General features: G+C 37.8%; 1 protein-coding gene across 4 annotated transcripts in view; it reads right to left on the bottom strand.

Moving 5' to 3' along the window:
* Positions 1–23,398, bottom strand: part of LOC116862434 (glycine N-phenylacetyltransferase-like) — a 62,376-nt gene that overhangs the window by 34,049 nt on the left and 4,929 nt on the right. For 2 of the 4 annotated variants that reach the window (XM_032849713.1, XM_032849714.1), the window contains exons 2-6: positions 20,546–20,635; positions 17,489–17,596; positions 14,645–14,771; positions 13,624–13,795; positions 11,358–11,990 (exon numbers count right to left, since the gene is read on the bottom strand). In XM_032849713.1, the coding sequence (XP_032705604.1) occupies positions 11,588–11,990; positions 13,624–13,795; positions 14,645–14,771; positions 17,489–17,596; positions 20,546–20,623 (888 nt within the window). In that variant the 5' untranslated portion in view covers positions 20,624–20,635 and the 3' untranslated portion in view covers positions 11,358–11,587. The other 2 variants (XR_004381632.1, XM_032849715.1) reach the window with 2 other exon arrangements.

Genomic DNA, 23,398 nt, shown 5'->3' with positions numbered 1-23,398 from the left:
TGGTGGATTTTATAACAAGAGACAATAAAGGGTAAAGTCATCCTCTTGAACATTTTTGAAGCTTTATTTATGAAACTGCATAAAACATTAGTGCATAGAAAGCAATGTTATCCTTTGTAAAATTGTATAAGGGCACCTGGGTGGCTCAGTCATTAAGCGCCTGCCTTCAGCTCAGGTCATGATCCCAGGGTCCTGGGATGGAGCCCCGCATTGGGCTCCCTGTTCAGCAGGGAGACTGCTTCTCCCTCTCCCACCACCACCCCTGCTTGTGTCCCCTCTCGCACTGTGTCTCTCTCTGTCAAATAAATAAACACAATCTTAAAAAAATAAAATAAAATAAAATTGTATGAAAGTTCCACATTTGGTATAAGAATAATGGCTGGTATTAACTATAAAACTCCTTCTCACAGATAATAGAACATTACATTTGAAGTAACCCAAAATAATCTTGTCTTAATACAAATAATTCACATGCATGCTACAACTTGAAACAAGTTAATAGCATGCCAAATTTTCTTTTATCTTGTCAATTTAGGAAAAAAGTCATATTCAATATTTATAATTTTAATCTAGTTTATAGAATGTTATGTATGATAAAATTTCACAAATTGGATACAGTTTTGTAGATTTTTTTTCCTGATTTACCTTAAATTTGATCCATTTCTGCTATATAAACTTCCACAGATATTGCATACTTTTCTTTTTGCATGTGTATTGTTTCTGGATATCAAGATGTTCAGTTGTGCTATTGGGACATGACAAAGTACTGAATTCTTTTGCTCTGCCCTCCATGTACACACTCCAAATAAGGATTAATAGAATGCTGCTAGAGAGTAGAATAAATGGCTCTACTAAAACAGTATCAAAATAGTGATTTTGGATATTCTCCTCACTAGCCACATGCAGGACAAGTTAATCAGAAACCAGCCAAATAAGCCAGACAGAGGAACACAAATATTGCATGGTATCCCTTTGTATGTGGAAATCTTTAAAAGAACAGGCGGGGGATGGGGAAGAAGAAATGAAACTCATAGAAGCAGAGAATAGAAAAGTGGTTTTCAGGATCTGGGGGATGGGAGAAATAAGGAGACATTGGTAAAAGGATACAAACTTTCAGCTATCTGATGAGTAAGGTCTGAGGAACTAATGTAAAACATGGTGACTGTAGTTAACAGTATTACATAATTGAAAATTGCTGAGGGAGTAGAACTTATATGTTCACACATACATACACACACACATATATGATAAATATGTGAGGTGATGGGTGTGTTCATTAATTAGATAGTAGGAACCCTTTCACAGTGTATTTATCAAGTCACCATTATGTACACTTTAAATATTTAACAACTTTATTTGTCAATTATACCTCAATAAAGCTGAAAAAAAAGAAAATTGCAAACCTACAGAAAAATTGCAAGATTATATAATTAGAACTTACCTATTTTTTTAAATTTATTTATTTGACAGACAGAAATCACAAGTAGGCAGAGAGGCAGGCAGAGAGAGAGGGGGAAGCAGGCTCCCTGCTGAGCAGATAGCCCGATGCAGGGCTCGATCCCAGAACCCTGGGATCATGACCTGAGCCGAAGGCAGAGGCTTTAACCCACTGAGCCACCCAGGCACCCCAAACTTATCTATTTTTCACCTGGATTTATCAATTACTAACATTTGAACCATTTGCTTTACATACAACTACATATATAATTACTTTTAATATTTTTTTGCTAATACATTTCATAAACTTTTCCTCTTAAATATTTCAGGGTGTATCTTTTATTTATTTATTTTTAAAAAGATGTTTATTTATTTGACAGAGAGAGAGAGAGCACACACACAAGCAGAGGGAGGGGGAGAAGCAGGGAGCCTCATGTGGGTCTTGACGTGGTGCTCAATGCCAGGACACTGGGATCATGACCTGAGCCGAAGGCAGACACTTAACCAACTGAGCCATCCAGATACCCCTCAGGATGTATCTCTTAGATACAAGGGTGTTTTCTTATATAATACTATGACAAAATCTAGGAAATTTAGGGTTTATATATTAGCAAATACATAATCCATATTCACATTTTTTTAAAAGATTTTATTTATTTATTTGACAGACAGAGATCACAAGTAGGCAGAGCGGCAGGCAGAGAGAGGAGGAAACAGGCTCCCCGCTGAGCAGAGACCCCCCCCCCGATGAGGGGCTCGATCCCAGGACCCTGAGATCATGACCCGAGCTGAAGGCAGAGGCTTAACCCACTGAGCCACCCAGGCACCCCCATATTCACATATTTGCCGATTGTTCCAATTATAGGGATTTTTTTGCCCCCCGCACTTTTTTTTTTTTTAGCTATGTTTTTTCTGATCTTGGACCAACTCTATGTTCATGAAATTCATTTAATCATGTTTTTCAGACTTCTCTAATTTTCAGTAGTTTCTCAGCCTTTCCTTTCTTTCATGAAATGGATATTTCTGTACACAGGCGAGGTATTTTAGAAATTTGGATTTGTTTTCTTGTTTCCTCATGCCTAGATTCAGGTAGTTCCTTTGAGGCAGGAATATGGCATATATTAGGTGGACTTGTATTTTCTAAGGAGACAGAAAACTCCTGTTTGTACCCTGGTAATGACTTTCATCATTTGGTTAAGGACCCATTTTCTAAATCAAAGAAGAGGAACAGTAGAATGACACCCATAGTTTGTGACAACCTGAAAAGCCCTTATGAAATATAAAAAATTCAATTACTTATCATTTTAAGTACACTCACATGTGGTACAGTCCTAAGAATATGAATCAGTATAAGATTCAATCACTTACCGAAGTCCTTTAACTTGAATGTTTAGGATAAGATCTATATACTTAAAGATAAGATATTTATAGAGCCGAAGAGTCTTAAACCCAGCTAGATGTATAAATAACTTTTATATTTTATTTTTTTCAGTGTTCCAAGATTCATTGTTTATCCACCACACCCAGTGCTCTATGCAATATGTGCCCTCCTTAGTACCCACCACCAGGCTCACCCATTCCCCTCACCCCCCTCCCTTCCAAAACCCTCAGTTTGTTTCTCAGAGTCCACAGTCTCTCATGGTTCCTCTCCCCCTCTGATTTCCCCCAATTTACTTTTCCTTTCCTTCTCCTAATGTCCTCTGTGTTATTCCTTATGCTCCACAAGTAAGTGAAACCATATAATTGACTTTCTCTGCTTGACTTATTTCACTCAGCATAATCTCCTCCAGTCCCATCCATGTTGATACAAAAGTTGGGTATTCATCCTTTCTGAAGGAGATGTAATATTCCATTGTATATATGTACCATATCTTCTTTATCCATTCATCCGTTGAAGGGCATCTTGGTTCTTTCCACAGTTTGGTGACCGTGGCCATTGCTGCTATGAACATTGGGGTACAGATGGCCCTTCTTTTCACTACATCTGCATCTTTGGGGTAAATACACAGTAGTGCAATTGCAGGGTCATAGGGTAGCTCTATTTTTAATTTCTTAAGGAATCTCCACACCGTTCTCCAAAGTGGCTGCACCAACTTGATTTCCCAACAGCTTTCGCAACAGTGTAAGAGGGTTCCCCTTTTTCCACATCCTCTCCAACACTTGTTTCCTGTCTTGTTAATTTTGGCCATTCTAACTGGAGTAAGGTGGTATCTCAATGTGGTTTTGATTTTTTTAAGATTTTATTTATTTGTCAGAGAGAAAGAGAGTGAGAGCACAAGGAGGGGGAGAAGCAGGCAGAGGGAGAAGGAGGCTCTGTGCCGAGCGAGGAGCCCAAGGTGGGACTCGATCCCAGGACTCTGAGATCATGACCTAAGCCAAAGGCAGACGCTTAACCAGCTGAGCCACCTGGCGTCTCTCAATGTGGTTTTGATTTGAATCTCGCTGATGGCTAATGATGATGAACATTTTTTCATGTGTCTGTTAGCCATTTGTATGTCTACTTTGGAGAAGTGTCTGTTTATGTCTTCTGCCCATTTTTTGACATGATTATCTGTTTTTTGAGTGTTGAATTTGAGTAGTTCTTTATAGATCTTGGGTATCAGCCCTTTGTCTGTAGTTGTCATTTGTGAATATCTTCTCCCATTCCGTTGGTTGCCTCTTTGTTTTGCTGACTTTTGTCACTTTTGTTTCCTTTGCCTTTGGAGACATATCTTGAAAGAAGTTGCTGTGGCTGATGTCAAAGATGTTACTGCCTATGTTCTCCTCTAGGATTCTCATAGAGTCCTGCCTCATGTTGAGGTCTTTTATCCATTTCAAGTTTATCTTAATGAAATAATAAAATTCACAAGGAGAATAAGTAAAGAATGTCAATAAATGCCAGAAGAGCTGCATTAAGGTGAGGAAAGAAAACCCTGTGGTTTGTGATTTAAATTGGAAAAACCATCATATGCAATAGGAGAATCTTCTTTTTCCTCTCCAGACCATGTCCACCTCCTTTGAATGTGTTCTACAGTGATGGTGAGCAAGACCATCTCCACAAAGACATAGTAGAGCCTAATGACTAATACAGAGGAATAAATTTGTAGATTATATATCTACAGAGGGACTATTATAAGGAAACCATCTTTTTAATAAAGCAGTGCCACATGTCATGGTTAAAGAAAAAAGACTTTGGGACATCTGGGTGGCTCAGTCAGTTAAGCATCTGCCTTCTGCTCAGGTCATGATCCTAGCTAGGGTCCTGGGATTGTGTCCCACATTGGGCTCCTTGCTCAGCAGAGAGCCTGCTTCTCCTTCTCCTCTGCCTGCTGCTCTGCCTACTTGTGCGCTTTCTTTCTCTCTCTCTCTCTCTCTGTCAAATAAATAAATAAAATCTTTTAAAAAAGAAAGAAAGAAAAAAGATTCCGTAAAATTGAGGAAGAACTTAACATTACTTTTAAATAGCCTTGTAAAGTTAGGTAACTTATGAATACCGCATCCATATTCCTCTTCCTGCTGCACACCAGGAGGCAGTGTCTCAATCTCATGCATGACATGTAATCCTTCCTTTCCAGCTGGTATCATGAGGAATATTTTTCTCTTTCTGAGTATCATGAGGTCCCTATAACTACTTTAGTGACAGTATCCCTCCTCCCTTGATGTCTTAGAGAGGGACCTTAGCTTGTACACCTATGGATGTGATGGTTTGTTACTTTGGTGTCTTAAGGAAATAGACTTGTGATCGTCTACAACCTTGGTATTGAGATCTCTTCCCCTCTTCCTTCTGGCAAATCAGTTATACTAAAAAGTCTTACATTCTGAGTCTTGTGTTTTCATGCCTTCCCACAACAGTATCTTTGGGTATCTGGATTCAGCTAGATAGTAGGTCCAGAAATCACTACATTACACTGCCCTACCCCCAGTGTTTATATAATATTATTGATTTTTATATTAATAGGTGATTTCTATAATGTAAGCTCCTCAAAGGATCTATGTTTCATTCAGTGTGTGTCCAAATTCCTAGAATAGTCACTGGCACACAGTAGGTGGTCAGTTAGTATCTATTGCTCTTGTTGAAATAAGAAAACTGTGGAGAATTTGACGCATCTGTTTTGTGCTATTAGCATGTAGAAAGGGCGTGAGAAAATCATATGAAAGGGCAGGAGAATCTTTGCTCATTTTGACATCACTACTTCTAATCCCTGGAATTTCCCTCAAGAAAATTAAAAAAAAAAAAGGTAGGAATAAAACAAAGAAAGAAAGAAAAGGAGCTTTAGTATTTCATATTAAGTAAAGGCGTATAAATGTGGTATATTAGTATAATTGAATATTTGTCACTTGATATATATTGATCTTTTTTATATATTGATCTTTAAATACACACACATATATAGAGAGATAGCTATAAACATATTCACAAATATATGTATATCTGTATATATATATTCATCCATGTATCTATCAACCTATGGACAGAGTGTGTGTCCCCACTATCCCCTCTCAATGTCTTCCAACTGATGGACCCTCTCGTTTAACTTTCACAATCAAACACAAAATTTTTTTTATAGCAGGGTAATTATCAGGATGGAAATTGGCCGATTTCAATAACACTGTTCTCACTTTGTTGGGGTTTCTCTGAGGAAAAATACTACCACTAGTTAGTCTTTCTCTTAAGAACCCTCTGAGGATCATATATACCTGATGTCATATATTCATGTGAATAATATGTTAACATGATTATTAAACACAGATCAAAGAGTTACTGGTGAAAGAATCACTTCACATGACCTACTGAAGACACAGGACACACTTTGGTCATTAAAATAAAAGGGGGTCAGGAGTGATGTCACCAAGATGGTGGGATGGGATGCTCTTGACTTTCTCTCTTCCCAGGGACACACTCAGAGAGGGCAGTTACCTTTGAGAGAAATCCAGAAACTTGCAGAACAACTTCTGTGCTTTAGGTTAATGAGAGAAGAGCCACATTGAAATGGATAGGATGGGCTAAGATATGCTCACCATAAACCCCACCCCACCACAGCACCTTACAATCAAGAGAGAACCCCCAACTCCCAGTTTCTTCCTGAGAAGCAAAGGGTTGGACCACACAGCTAGTGCCCAGTTTTTAAGGCTACCATCGAAGGGATGGGTCCCCAAATCACCTTGCTCTGAGAGCCATTGTGGCTTGGCATACATGAAACTCACAGGGACACATCAAATGAAGAAGTTTTTAAATGGGTGCATGAGCATTTTTTTGTAGCTATCCCTTCCAGGGTCAGCACAGAAGGAGCAGACAAAATGCCATCTCCCAGTTTCTCCCTGAAAAGGATTTGACCATATACTTTCACAGCCACTGCCTTAGGTTCTGGCTTCTAAACAACCCACATGTGGGAGCTCATTGGAGTATTCCCGGCTACCTAAAAGAGCTGGTGGATACATCTGCTTTCTCTCCTCAGCTAACTGCAGTAATAAAACAGTCTCCAGCTTCTTCCTGAAAGGAGTTTGTCTATAAATCTAGTACTTCATCATCTTTTCTCTATTCTTTTTTTTTTAAGCACCTTATCTTCTAAGGCTGCCTTTGATAGACTGACTTCTAAATTACCTAGCTTTAGGAGGCGATGAGGTTCAGTATTCATTGTGTGTTCCAAGCCACAAAATAAAGAGGTAGCTCTAAATAGGTACAAAAACATTCCCAGAGGGTATCCCTTCTGCCTTAGCACAGAATAAGTAGACAAAAACACCCAGTTCCCAGTTTCCCCCGATGGGCTAGATTGTATATTTAATATCTTGACTTTCCCGAGTGCTGCCTGGAGGTTGGGCTTCTAATTAGCTTGCGCTGGAAGCTGAAGGGGCTGGCAAGTAATAGCTCTCTGGGAGCCTAAAGAGGCATGTGGGCAATTCCCATGCTGTTGGGACACCAACAGATTTTGACACACCCTGATCTCCTGACCACAAAAAACAAAGACAGTGGTTTAGGCAAACACCGAGGCTTGAGGAAAATAAAGCCTCAGGTCAAGGTTATTTTTTAAAAAAAAGATTTTATTTATTTATTTGACAGACGGAGATCACAAGTAGTCAGAGAGGCAGGCAGAGAGAGAGGAGGAAGCAGGCTCCCCGCTGAGCAGAGAGCCTGATGCGGGGCTCGATCTCAGGACCCCGGGATCATGACCGAGCCGAAGGCAGAGGCTTCAACCCACTGAGCCACCCACGCGCCCCTCAGGTCAAAGTTATTGACAAAGATTATTTCCTACATAAGGCAAGTCTGTCAAGACTGGGAGATGGGGCTGTTTTATCTAATGTACAAAAACCAATACAGACAGTCAAGGAAAATAAAGAACAGAGGAATATGTTCTAAACAAACAAACAACAAAAACAACAACAAAAGAACTAGATAAATCTCCAGAAACCAATCTTAATGAAACATAGATAAGTAATTTACCTGACAGGGACTTCCAAATAATGGTTGTAAAGATGCTCACCAACGTCAGGAGAGCAATGCATGTATGAGCATTTCAACAAAAAGACAGACTATATTTTAAAAGTACCAAACAAATCACAATAACCAAACTGAAAAATTCAATAGAGTGGTTCAACAGCAGGTAAGATCAGATGGAGAAAAGGATCAACAAACTCAAAGTTAGATCAGTGGAAATCATCTAATCAGAAGAGCAAAAATTTAAAAAAAAATAATGAAAAAGAGTGAAATAGCTTAACCAATTTATGGAACACAATCAAGTGGACAAACATACCTATTATAGGTGTCCTAGAAGGAGAAAGAGAGAATAGTGCAGAAATGTGTTCAGAAAAATAGTGATTAAAAACTTCCCAAATAAAATCTTTAAAAAAACAAAAAAAAAAAAAAACCAAAACGAAACAAAAAAAAAACTTCCCAAATGTGGGGAAAGAAACAGACACTAAAATCCAGGAAACTCAAAGAGAAACAACAACAACAAAAAATTAATCCAAAGAGACCCACACCAACACACATTATAATTTAATTGTTAGAAAGTAAAGACAAAGAATAAAACACAACAAAAGAAAAGTGACTTTTTACAAACAAGAAAACCCTCATAAGACTATAAGCAGATTTTTTCAGCAGAAACCTTGCATGCTTGAAGGGAGTGGAATGATATATTCAAAGTGCTAGAGAAAAATAACTACCAGCCAAGAAGTGCTTTATCCATGAAAGTTTCCTTCAGAACTGGAGGGGAGATAGATTTTGGCAGGCAAACAAACCTGAAGGAGTTCATTTCCACTAGAGTAGGCTTACAACAAATGTTAAAAGGAATTTCTTCAAGTTGGAATATATTCAGTACAAATGGAAACCAGAAGAGAGTAGGAGTATCTATACTTATATCAGGCCAAATAGACTTCAAGGCCAAAGTATGGTGAGAAAGAAAGAAGGCCATTATATAATGATAAGAAGGTCAGTTTATTCAAAAAATATAACACTTAAAAAATGCATATGTACCAAACAATGGAATGCCTGAATATATAAAGCAGATATTGACAGATCTGAAGGGAAAGATAGAAAACAGTAAAAATAATAGTGAGGGACTTCAATATTCCACTTTCAACAATGACTAGATCATCCATGCAGACAATCAGTAAAAAAATATTGGATTGGACCAAATGGACCTAACAGATACATACACATATTCCATCATACAGCAGCTGAATACACATTTCTCTTAAGTGCACATGGAACATTCTCCAGGATAGGTTATATGTTAGATCGCAAAGCAAGTCTTCACAAATGTTAAAAGATTGGAATCATACGCAGAATCTTTTCTGACCACAATGGCATACAACTAGAAATTGATATCAAAGACAAAAACTGGAAAATACACAAATATGTGGAGATTAAATGATATGTTCCTAAACAGTGAGTCAAAAATTCCTTTTAATTAAAAATTTTTTTTCAGACAAATGAAAAAGGAAACACTACATACCAAAACATACAATGCAGCAAAAACAATTCAAAGAGAAAAGTTTATGATGATAAATGCTTAGCTCAAGAGAAAGATCTCAATCTCATCTCACACCTCAAAAAACTTTAAAAAAAAGAAAAATTAGTAAAAAGAAGAAAGTAACTACCAGAGCATAAACAAGTAAAATGAGACTAGAAAAATAATAGAAAAGATAAATGAGACTAAGGGTCTTTTTTAAAAAAGATAAACAAAATTGATTAACCTTGTTAGACCTACTAAGAAAAAAGAGAAAAGACTCGAATAAGACCAGACATAAAAGAAGAGAGATTACAATAATGACACAAAAATGAAAAGAATCATGAGGCCACCATGAACAATTAGTAACTAACAAATTGGATAACCTAGAAGAAACTGTTGAATTCTTAGAAACATGCAACCTGTAAAAACTAAATCATAAAGAACTATAAAATTTGATCAAACCAAATACTAGTAAGAAAGCTGAATAATCACAAACTCCCAACAAATAAAAGCTCAGGACCAGAGGACTTCATTGGTGAATTCCTCCAATCATTTAAAGAATTAATGCAAACCTTTCTCAAATCTTTCAAAAAATTAAAGAGGAGGATACACCTCCAAACTCATTTTATACGGTCAACATTATCTTGATACCAAAGTTAGACAAGGATACAACAAGAAGATGCAAAATTCCTAAAGGAAGCCACATTCAGCAACATATTAGGAGGATCATACACTAGGAGCAAGTGGATTTTATCCCTGTATATTAGCCCACAGCTAACATCATACTTAATGGGGAAAGCAGAAAACTTTTCCTCTAATATTAGAGAAAAGACAGAGATGTCTACTCTTGCCGCTTATCTTCAACATAGCACTGCAGGTTGGGAAAAGAGATAAAAGTCATCCAGGTAAGAAAGGAGGAAGTGAAATTGTATCTACCGATAACATCATCGTATGTATAGAAAACCTTAAAGATTCCACTCCCCCCACAAAAAACCTGCTAAAACTAAGAAGCAAATCAGTAGAGTTGCAGAATACAAAGTCAGGATACAAAAATGAGTTGTATTTCTAGACTCTAACAATTGTGAGGAAAAGAAATTAAGAAAGCCCCATTTATAATAGCAACAAAAAGAAAAAAAATGCTTAGGAATAGTTTTAATCAAGGATGTCAAAGATCTGTACACTGAAAAGCTATAAAACATTAATGAAAGAAGTGTAAGAAGATGCACATAAATGGAAAAAGATTCTGTGTTCATGGACTGAAAAATTATTATTGTGCAGATGTCCATTCCACCAAAAGCAATCCGTATTAGGGCAATCCTTACCAAAATTCTGATAGAAATAGAAAAAATAATCCTAAAATTTGTATGGAACCATAAGAGACCCCAAATACCAAAAACATGTTGGGAAAGAAAAACAAGGCAGGAGACGTTATACTTCCTGACTTCTAACTATGTTACAAAACTATAATAATCAAAAGAGTATGATATCAGCATAAAAGCAGACACATAAATTACTGGAACAGAATAGAGAGCCCAGAAATAAACCCATGTATATATGGTCAGGTAATTTTAATCAACTTGGTTGTGGGAGGTCTTTCACAATGTGTGTGTGTGTGATCACCACTTTTTACACTTTACATTACAGTGTTATTTGTGAATTAGACCTCAGTGAAGCTAGTTGAGGGTAAGGCAGGGAGAGGGAGGGTAAAGGCAAGAGAGAGGAAAATTATACTACCCTTAAGATAATGTCACATCCTGGCAAAAGTGGCAGGATATGCTTATTGGCAATACCTCGCTTGTAAGATAGGAGATCCAGGAGAAGAAGGAGGGCAGAATGTAGCTGAAAAGAGTATCACTGAGATCTAGAAGTGTAGGAAAGAGAACAAGACGGGGGTCTGTCGCAGGAAGGTCTGGCCATGCCAGATCTTCCAGACATGAATGGTTTGAGAACAGGGACTGTGGTGGTTCTGTTGACCTGGTTTGAGAACAAGGACTGTGGTGGTTCTGTTGACATGGTTTGAGAACAAGGACTGTGGTGATTCTGTTGACCTGGTTTGAGAACAGGGACTGTGGTGGTTCTGTTGACCATTTGTACTGCTTCTCAGAGCCCAGACAACACACACCACTTTACTGCTGATTACAATTTGTTCTTTCTCCCTGTCCACCCATCCACTTCTCCTGCCACATCAGCCCACCCAACTCGGTCTTGTGCTCAGGATTGTTTCACAGTGGCACACAGTGCCACTGGTTCCAGTTACAGGGCAGGGTGATATGATTCAGACTGTGACTAATTTTCTGTATGATTTTGTTGGTTACGACTGTATGGTAATAGCTAGGGTAGTCAAGTTCGTCCAGAGCATGGTTGTGAACATCCATGAGATAGGAGATGAGACCCTTGCCCCGGTACTCAGGCACAGTAGCCCCCATCCGTATCTCGCCTGTCTGGTCCATCAGGCTCCAGGACACAGGGGTCCCCTCGGGCCCCAGCAGGCAGAAGGTGGGGAAGGTCTGGATGCAGCGCTCAGTGAACCTCTGGCTCCTCTCATTGCCCCCAAAATGCCAGAATTTATTCACCAACGGAGCATGGGTAACATCCAGGGAGGAGAGTTGAAACATCTCTTGGTTGCTGTTGAGAACAAGGAAAAAGAATACCCCAAAATATTACACATACTGTGGAGTATTATGTTTGTTTTCCCCCAAATTGTCTTCAGACGATGCAGAGTGGAGCGGAGTAAAGGCATAGACTCTGCAGCCAGATTGCCTGAGTTCATCATTTTTTTATAAAATGGAGATATTAACAGAGTGGTGCTATTGGTAGCACCTCTGTAAATAATATAAGAGCTATCGCATGATAAGTACCTAGGACCCATGCCACACAAAAAATAATTATACAAAAATTAACATTATTTTTGTCAACATTGCAGTGACTCTCCACTTAAGATGGGAGAATTGATAACATCCCTGTTCTACACATAACGGTAGGTAAGTAGAAAATAAGCAAGTGCCTCAAAGCATACACTAGCCAGCTATAAAGCCAGGGCTTGGAATCTTATAATCCTGGAATCTTTGTCTGTTGGTGTCAGAGGCTCCTTGGCCACTGTGGGAGAGCTGAAGCCCAGGGAGGGGCAGTGATGTGGAGTTCGGGCAGCCCTCACCTGAGAGAACACTGAAGTATGAAGACTGCTACAGGGGTGGAGAAGGTTTTGGGAGGTGTCCTGGAAAGAGCCCAGAGTGTGGAAGCAGGAGATGTAAACATGAGCCCCAGTTATGCCCTTAACCATGCACATGACCCTGACAAGCTGTTTCATCAACTGGACCTGTTTTCCATCAGGAAAATGTGGATAATGTCTCCTCCCTTGTCTGTCTCATGGGATGAACAAGAAATCAAATGAGAGTATAGATTTGGAGGTACCTTTCAGAGGTAAGTTGCAATACAGTGTGAATAAATCTTTTCCAAGTGTATTAACACAGAGAGGGCCCTAGGATTGGAGATCTCAAGATAAAATCCCTATATCAGTTTTAATTCTATTCAGGCATAAGTGGAGGGCAATATACAATGTGTTTTGCTCTGAGATGTAAATTCATTGCATATTTATGAAACGTCTACTTGATGCTTTGTTGTGGCTCCTGAAAACTTACTGGTGACCACCATGAAGAGGTGTCCTCTGCTCTTGTGGAGTTTGAATCATTGCAAGGGAGGAATCCAACAACAGAGATGTCAATAAATTCACAAATAAGCTGGTTTTGGGTAGTGATAAGTGCACTGAGGAAAATAAAAACTGGGTTTTGTGATGAAGAATTATGGGAAGGGGTGGTTTCGGGTTGCTCTGAGGAGAACTCGCTAAGGAAATGACATTGGAGATAATGAGTGGCAAGAAAGAAACAGATATGCAAAGATCAGAGGGAGGGAGATTTTAGGCAAAGAATAAATGCAACAGTCCAAAGGCATATGTGAATGTATGAAATCAAGTTGGAGAAAAAAGGCCAAAGCTGCTGGTGGAAGTAAGCAAGAGGGACAAGATGAAGTCCAAGAGGTGGTGGATAGCAGGTCTGCTAGGACCCTGAATGTCTGTAATGGGCGTGTGAGCTGAGGAACACTGATGGCTTTTAAGTGGATGAATTGACACAACCCTTATCCGAAAAGATCACGCTGGAAATGGATTGTAAGGAGGCAATAGTGAAGATAGGGGAAGACGTTGGGAGGCCACTTCCATGCAGAAAGATGAGAGTAACCCAGAGTATCTTTTTCCAAAACTCACATGACTTTGCATCTGCCAGATTTAAGAGGTAAGTTCTTTGCCTCCAGCAAGGAAGGGACCAGTTTACTTGCTCTCTCGGGCAACATATACATAATGCCTTGTTGTTGCTTGACCTTGACCAATTTAACAGCTGCAAGATTTTGTATCACTTCGTTCAGGCTGGACTGTGAACCTAGAGAGGGGTAAGGTGAAGTGAGAAGTAATTGGCTGTGTAGATGCTACAGAAGCTTCCTGGTGGAAATATGCAGATCTTAAAGTCAGGCAGTGTTGCTTCTGGGGTCACCATTAACCATGTGACCATGCCCAAGTCACTCTCTTATGCAAGCAGATAATACTAGAAATCCTGACTATATCACTGCACAATAATGGAGAAATGGTATTTTAAAAGTAGTAGCTAACCTTGAATGTGTGCCTACTTCATGCCCAGGTATTGGTCTAATACTACGTTTAATTCTTCCCTTGAACCTGTTTTAAGTACTTTTACTGCCCTCTTTTTTTACACGTGCAAAAACTGAGTAATAGGTACACCACTTGCTCAAATCACAAAGCAGGTAACAGGCAGAGCAAGGATGCCACCTTAGAGAATCTGACCTTGGAGGGTGTGCTCACAGCCATGGTAGTTGTACTTGTGACCTGGAGGTGTTCTCTGGCACAAGCAACTTGTCATTCTTATTCTAGGAATGGAAGACCAGAGAGGGAGGGAGCTCTGCTCTCGCACCTAATCCCCCTAAGGGACCCTGAATATGTCTGCAAAAATATATCATGAATCCTTAGCTAACAAGAAATTCCATTACTCACAGTCCCTCGTGTCAAGTCCACAGTTTGCAATGTTTGAATTCTGTTCCACTGAGGAGGTGGGAGCAGCTGATGCAAAGATTGAACATCAGGCTGAGTGAGGTTTGGTTGAGCTTCCTACCCCTACAAAGGCTGTAGGGGAATGTTCTCAGGATGAAAAGTGACCCTGCAGGAGTAGCCATGAATAGTCATAGAAGCCAGCACACATCCCAGATCCCAAACTTACTTTGGATCTGCAAATGTTGTTTCCAGTTGATGACACCCGATGCGCCAAGGAATTCTTGACAGTTTGGGGGATTCTTAGAATAGATTTGGTAGGTGTTGGTGTAGTGATCAAAATCATCTGTCATTTCCTGTTTGGTTAGGTAATGTAAAATAAATCATATTGATTATACCCAGAGATTAGAATACTTTGCCTTAGTCTGTCATTATACTGCGCTATTTTATAAACTTATAAATATTTGATATTTTTCTTGATGTACTAGCACTATTCCTGAATCATTCACATCATGAGAGCAAGTCAGGGATTTAATCACTCAACTTTTGGTTAAGAAAAACTTGCTGAACTAGGTATTTATATGGTGTGTTACAATTTCAAATCAACCAAATGTGCATTGGTTTAGAAAACATTCTTCCATGATTCTGTAATCTTCAGGAGAAAGAAAGTATTACTGTCAAAGGCAAGTTTTCTTTGAAAGAGCAAGTCTTATTCTATTTAAGAGTCTCAAAAAAAAAAAAAAACCAGTCTCAGAACCAATGGATTATAAACGTAACAATGTTGAAATTGACACAGGTAACCTTGTATTAGAATTTTCACTTATATATGACATAGCTATATGAATTAAAGACACATGATGTCTTTATTTTTCCTTTTTAAAAAAATTTAAATTTTTATTTAAGTATAATAAATATGCAGTGTTGTATTAGTTTCATATATTTATAATGAAATATAAAATATATTTTTTATAAATATAATGATTCAACAAATTTTTTAGTACATTACTCAGTGCTCATCACAATAAATGTACTCTTAATCCCCTTCACCTACTTCACCCGTCCTCCTACACCCCTCCCTCTGGCAACCACCAGTTTTTTTTCTGTATTTAAGAGTCTGGTTTTTTGTTTGTCTCTTTTTTCTTTGTTTATTCATTTGTTTTGTTTCTTAAATTCCACCTATGAGTAAAATCATATGGCATATTTCTTTCTCTGACTGACTTATACACTCTTAAGTCCATCTACATTGTTGTAAATGGTAAGAGTTCATTCTTTTTTAATGGCTGAGTAATTTTTATTATATATATAATATATATTATATAATATTATATTTATATGTAAAGTTCTCTTTATATTATAAAATCATTTTCTTTATTTATATATTGATAGACACTTGGATTGCTTCCAAATCTGGGTTATTGTAATAATCTTGCAATAAACATAGGGACACAAGTATCTTTTCAAATTAGTATTTTCACCTACTTTGGGTAAATACCCTATATATACATACATACATATCAGGTAAATATGCAATAGTGGAATTATTGGGTCATATGGTAATTTAATTTTTAAGTTTTTTAAGGAACCTCCATACTGTTTTCCGTAGAGACTGCACTAATATACATTCCCAACAGTGTCAGAGTGTTCCTTTTATTCCACATCCTCACCAACACATACTTCTTGTGTTTTTTCATTTGAGCCATTCTGATAGGTATAAAGTGATATCTCATTGTGGTTTTATTTTGCATTTCCCTGATGATTAGTGATATTGAGGATCTTTTAAATGTGTTGGCATCTGTATGTCTTCTTTGGATAAATGTCTATTTAGGTCCTCTGCCCATTTTTTAATTGGGTTATTTGTTTTTTTGGTGTTGAATTGTATAAGTTCTTCATATATTTTGGATATTAACACTTTATTTGACACATGATGTCTTTAAAATGTAAACCATAATGCACTATTATTTTTTAAAAAATAATTTGCATTCCCTCAAAAATTGAAACACAAAATTTGTTCAAGAAGTTCTTCTCAAAGTTAACAAATCAGAGTTCAGGTTATTTGAAGATGGAGGAAAGAGTCAGGAAACAACTACCCAACAAGGGTAGAATAGCTAGAAAGTGCTACTCAGAAATGCACTCATAGCTTCATTTTTCAGTTCAATAATTAATGTAAATGTCTTTATTTTTGTATTCTATTTAGTTCAAAAGCACTATATATTTAAATTTTATTTGAAAATTTTTGTATTAAAAGGACATTGTATGATTACACATTTTGTATGCATACATTTTTACTTTACATTTTTGAATATGCTTATAACATATTTGTCTTTGAATTATATTCAGCACTTAGTTTAAGTGATCTTTAAAATTTGACACTGAAAATATGTTCCCAAATACAGGCATTGCAGTTTGTTCTTTATATTTTCTTAACTTTCTTCATATTTAGCTCTACACATTTTTAGGTGTTATGTTTTTCTGTTTAGAATGCACCCTCTATTCTTGTCAGTCTGCCAAAAACCTATTTATCTTCAAAATCCAGTTTTGCTGAATTGTCTGCCTATAAGCCCTCTGATCCTCTACGTGCATACCCTGACATCTGTGGTTTTAACCGTCTCTTAGACAGTGTTGCTGGTATCTTATATGGTGTGTGTTTCTATATGTTTTTGTACATTTTCACTCCATTTTGTAATTTATTCCTTTATCTGTCTTCTGTGAACTTCTTGAGGACAGCAACTCACTTACCATCAAACAATTCATTTCCTTTTTTTTTTTTAAGATGTTATTTATTTATTTATTTATTTGACAGGCAGAGACACAGCCAGAGAGGGAACACAAGCAGGGGGAGTGGAAGAAGGAGAAGCAGGCTTCCAGCTGAGCAGGGAGCCGGATGTGGGTCTCAATCCCAGGACTCTGGGATCATGACATGAGCCAAAGGTAGACGCTTAATGACTGAGCCACCCAGACACCCCTCACACAATTCATTTCTCTATCCCCTGGGTCTACCACATTGCCAGGTGCATGGTAGGCACATAGCAAATAAGAACACAAAATTGTACTCACTCTACATCTGGCACCTTACCTCCTCCTGAGGTCGGATAACCACAGTTGTAAAGTCAGGCCACTTGTCCACCAGGGCCTTTAGCTTGAATGGGTTTCTTTGGTTCATGTGGAAGACAGTCCCATAAACCTGCAGCATCCCCAGAAAGTCAGGGAGTCAGCTTATTAGGAAAGGATGGTAAAGTAACTTATTTGATCAGGACAATGATTTTTCTATGAAATAAAGGTGATAACTGATAAGCATGTGGTTCAAATCACCTTCAGACTCCACTTCATTACTCCAAATAGAAATAGGTTTGGGGAGTCAAACCATGAACATTATATGAATAGAGTTAAACATCCAGATAAACAAATTAATTAAAAATCATCCACTATCACACTGTAGAACTTAGTATTATATCTTTCCATTTTATTTCATTTATTGACAAATACATAAATTTTTAAGCAATGAAATTACCTAATGTGTATTAGTTTACCACATACCCCCTCCAGACACACAGTATACTATGGGAATATTTCCATGTCAATAAATACCAATCTATATAATCATTTTTAATGACTGTATAATATCCATCATAGGAAAGAACTCCAGTTCAATTTTATTTTCTACATCTATTAAGAGAAGATCATCTGGCTTTTTTCTTTAATCTATTGATACAATGAAATACACCGAATTTTAATGTTGAACCTGCCTTGGATTCTCAAGATAAATCCCCCTTGGTTATAATATATTATCCTTTTGATATATTGATGGATTTGACTTGATAGTATTTTGTTGAGGATTTTTGGGTATATGTTCATGAGTAATATTGTTTTCTAGTCCTCTCTTTTTTAAAACAAAATCCAGGGGCGACTGGGTGGCTCAGTGGGTTAAAGCCTCTGCCTTCGGCTCAGGTCATGATCCCAGGGTCCTGGGGATGGAGCCCCGCATCAGGCTCTCTGCTCCTTGGGGAGCCTGCTTCCTCCTCTCTCTCTCTGCCTGCCTCTGCCTACTTGTGATCTCTGTCTGTCAAGTAAATAAATAAAATCTTAAAAAAATAAAATAAAATCCACTTCTGGTTTTCATATTAGGGTAATTCTGGATTTATAAAATGAGTTGGGAAGTGTTTACTACTCTGATCTATTCTGCAAGAATTTGCATAGAATTGATATTATTTCTTCCTTACATGTGTGGTAGAAATTGCCATGAAAGCCATAGGCGCAATGGTATTTTCTTTGTTGGAAAATTTTAAATTATGAAATCAGTTTCTGCAATTCATACAGGATGATTTAGGTTATATTTTTCTTCTTCAATGACTGTTGGTAATTTGTACTTTTCACAGAACATAAACTGTGAAATCTATGGGCACAGTATTGATAATGGCATATCTTTATTATCCTTAAAATGTTTATGGGATTGGTATTAGTGTCCCTGTTTCATTCCTGATTTGATTTGTGTCTTCTCTCTGCATTTCTGAGTCAGAAGTTTATCAACATTATTGATCTTTTCAATGAGCCAGATTTGGTTCATTTTCTTTTTTTTTTTTTCCTTAAGATTTTATTTATTTATTTATTTGACAGAGATCACAAGTAGGCAGAGAGGAAGGCAGAGGTGGGGGGGAGCAGTCTCCCTGCTGAATAGAAAGCCAGATGAGATGATGCGGTGCTTGATCCTTGGACCCTGAGATCATGACCTGAGCTGAAAGCAGAGGCTTTAACCCACTGAGCCACCCAGGAGCCCCTTGATTAATTTTAATTGATTTTCTCTTCTCAAATTCATTGCTTTCTGCTCTTATCTTTTATAATTTCCTCAATTCTCTTTGCTTTGAGGTTAATTTGTTCTTCTTTTTCTGATTTTTCAGGTGGAAACTTAAAGTGCTGATTTGAGATCATTGTTTTTTTTTCCTTTCAGTAAAGCACTTAATGCTATATATTTCCCGCTTATCACTGCTTTAGCTGCATCCCCAAACTTTTGATATGTTTTGCTTTCATCTTTATTCAAATATTTTCTGATTTTTCTTGTGACTTTAAAGTATGGTTTATTTAGAAATGTGTTGTATATTTCTTAAATTTGGATGTCTTTCTAGATACCTTCCAGGGTTTTTTAAAGTTTAATATCATATTGTTGAAGGACATACTTGTTAAAATTTCAGTTCTTTATAAAGTCTTAAGAATGTGGTCTATCTTTGTACACATTCCATATGAACTTGGAAAGAATGTGTATTCTGCTATTGTTGAGGGACGTACTCTGTAAATGTCAATTAAGTTGGTTCATAGTATTTTTCAGGTCTTCTATATAGGTTATAGGTTTTCTGTCTATTCTATAAGTTACTCAGAGAGGAGTGTTAAAAATGTTTAATTACACATGTGGCTTTATCTATTTGTTCTTTCAGTTCTATCCATTTTTGTCCTATGTCCTTTGAGCCTCTGTTGTTAGATTTATACATTTCAGCATTTTTAATGCCTTCATGGTGAATTGATACCTTTATTAAAATGCAATGACAGTCTTGATCCCTGGTAATATTCTAGTACTTTGAAACATATATTATTGCCTCCCCCCCAAAAAACCCACCTCTTTATATACAAGATCATTGATCTATTTTTAAAACATATTTCTATCTCATCCCATATTAAACATAAGCTTTTGGGGTTTGACAAAATAGAAATTGGCCCATCCTTAATTTCAAAGAAAAATCATAATGGTTAACTTCTGTCAGGCACTCAATTGTTTAGAAAAAATAAGTTAAACATTAATGTGCTAGTTCAGTCAACTGTGCAATTCTGGGAAATCTTCCAGTTATATAATTCTTGGAATGGCAAAAAGAGATGTTTTGGGTCATTGCACAGCAAAGATCATAGTGGATTTAAATCATATGATTGCCACTCACTAGTGGTGTGGTCAAGTCCTAAAACTGAGTTACTCTTTGGTTACATGGGTATAACAGACTTGCCTTCCAGTGAGGTGATGTAAGCTAAATGAGATGTAAGACAAACAAGTGCCTGGTACAGAGTAGGTGCTCAGAGAATGTTTGTTCTCCTCCCTACTTCTTTCATAGGCAGTTGCCAGTCCTTTTAGTTCCCTCTAAAAATGTTTTGTTACCTTTAAGGACTCTGGGAGGCTCTTCCTCAATGATTTCTCTAGCATCTGCAGCACTTGTGGGCCTTGTAAGTGGAACATCTTACCCTTAACCTAAAGAGAGGATCAAGAAATATCAAGGAATGAGAAGGGATGGAAAACATACAAAGACCCAAAACAGACACAGCAGGTAATTCTAGCTAATGGTCAGGCCTTCATTCTTGCTGTTTTCTTGGTGCCCCATTCACTGAACTCCTCACTAAATCCTAGGAAGAATAAGACGGGCAGAAAGCACAGGTGCATACTTCCAAAACTATTTTCCTTTAACATTTTCTAACCTTTAAAAATCTGTATGAAATTTTTATTTTAACTTTTATATCATCCAGCATACCAATAATTAAGGATACACTAAGATTATCATATATAGTATCTAAACATGCATGAACATCTTTTTTTTTAAAGATTTTATTTATTCATTTGACAGAAAGAGAGATCACAAGTAGGCAGAGAGGCAGGCAGAGAGAGAGGAGGAAGCAGGTTCCTTGCTGAGCAGAAAGCCTGATGCGGGGCTTGATCCTAGGACCCTGAGATCATGACCCGAGCTGATGGCAGAGGCTCAACCCACGGAGCCACCCAGGCACCCCAACATGCATGAACATCTTAGAGATTAAGTTCCCCTCCTTGACAAGCCTGAGTCTGCCAGCTAGAAGCTATAGGATGTTGGGCAAATTACTCAACTTCTCTGTGCCTTGGTTTTCTCGTGTATAAAATGCCAGTGACTACATGCCTGTCCCATAAAGTGGTTGTGCCAGTTAAATAATACATGTTAGGTGCTTTGACCAGTCCATTTGAGCAAATGCTTTTAGTCCTCTTGAGAAAACATGTAAAGGTACATTTGCATGATCATATAGTAAGCATATGTTTAACTTTTAAAAACTGACAGACTATTTTTCCAAAGTGGCTGAACTATTTTATATTCCCTTAGCAGTGTTTAATTTACATTTGGTCCTCATTCTCTCCAGCACTTCTCCAGATGATTTTCTTATGCAGCCATATTCAGGAATCATTGATATAATAGGTAACAGATAAAATCCTTAACAATACCCATCACAGGTCAGATAAAGGAAGATAAATAGGCTCATCCCATCCTACAAACACAACTAGGTAAATATCAAATCATCCTAAATACCCCAGAAATCAACCAGAAGATGGGCAGAACAAACTCCACAACCAGAGAGAGAGAGAGAGAGAGAGAGAGAAGAGGCCACACCAAGGAAGGTAGAAGTGTGGAGATGTGGTTTGGGAAAAAAATGGATCAAGGATGCTGTGTAAGGGAGGGAGCCATGGTCTCAGAGAAAGATGAGTGAGAGAGCAGGGGATGGGGGGGAACACATGGGAATGTACAAGGAGAATATTTGTCCAAAGTCATTGGCTTGAAAAATGAGAGGGGTTGATTTATGTGAACTCTTGCAACAAGTGGAGCTTACAGCCTGGAGTTTTAAAGATCAGCAGGCTCAGCTGGCACCATTTTCCTACCCCATACTTGGCTTAAATACAGAACCACCTGTGGGAAGCAAGTCAGCACAGACACCGATTACATAATCTGCTTACACCAAGGTCAACGTCCGTGCACTCTGGCAGGACTGTCCTTCTTAGTCAAATTTGCCTTGATCCGAGCATGACAGTCCCCTCCTGTAGAAGACCAGCACAAACCTCTGCCCATACCACATCTCCTGACCAGGGAGTCCTGCAGGATCTCAGTTCTGGTAGAGTAGGTATTAGGTCTCACTTCACAAACAGACCAGAACACACCTAGTTAAAATTCACCTTCAGGCTGGGGACCAAACACTACCCTATGGATGCAAGGACCCTCTGTCGATGACTGGCATGAAGGATAGAGCAGCCAAAACAACAACAACAGAATAATGTGGCACATACCAGAGACACTCCCTGACGTATCAGGCCCTGGACACTACATTACCTCTTCTTTATAACGCCATTACTTTCAGAAGCAAGAGACATAACTGGCTTTTCTAATACACAGAGAAAGGCAGAGACTTAGACAAAATGCCAAGATGGAGGAATTTATCCCAAGTGAAAAACAAGATAAGGCCACAGCCAGAGATCTAAGCAAAGCAGACATAAGTAACATGTCTGATGAAGAATTTAAGGCAAAAACCATAAGGATACTTGCTGGACTTGAGAAAAAAAATAGAAGACATCCTGATGGAAGACCCTTACTACAGAGATAAAAGAGTTAAAAAATAATCAATCAGAGAAGAAGAATACAATAAACAAGACTGGAAACAGGCTTGATGCATTGAACAGCGGGCTGGAAGAAATAGAGAAATGAAATAGTGATCTAGAAGACAAAATAATGGAAAATAATGAAGCTGGACCACAGAGAGAAAGAATAATTATGGAACACAAAAATAGACTTAGGGAAATCAATGACTCCATCAAACATAATAACACTTGTATTATAGGAGTCCCAGGAGAAGAAGATAGAGGAAAAAGTGGCAGAAAATTTATTTCAAGAAATAATAGCAGAAAACTTCCCTAATCTGGGGAAGGAAACAGACACCCATGTCCTGGAGGAACAGAGGACTCCCATCAAAATCAACAAAAGCAGGCTGACACCAAAACATAATTCAAGTAGCAAAATACAGTGATAAAGAAAAAAATCTTAAAAGCAGCAAGACAGAAGCCATCCTTAACTTACAAGGAAAACTCATAAGACTACCTGGAGATTTCTCAACAGAAACAGCAAGCCAGAAGACAGTGGCTGATATATTCAACATGCTGAATGGGAAAAATCTGCAGCCAGGAATAGTCTATTTAGTAAGGCTATCTTTCAGGATGAAAAGAGAAATAAAG

This window comes from Lontra canadensis, unplaced genomic scaffold (genome assembly GCF_010015895.1).
Source record: "Lontra canadensis isolate GAN:19392208 unplaced genomic scaffold, GSC_riverotter_1.0 scaffold242, whole genome shotgun sequence".
NCBI lineage: Eukaryota > Metazoa > Chordata > Mammalia > Carnivora > Mustelidae > Lontra > Lontra canadensis.
The sequence above is the reverse complement of the archived record's forward strand: the minus strand, read 5'-3'. Positions and strand labels throughout refer to the sequence as shown.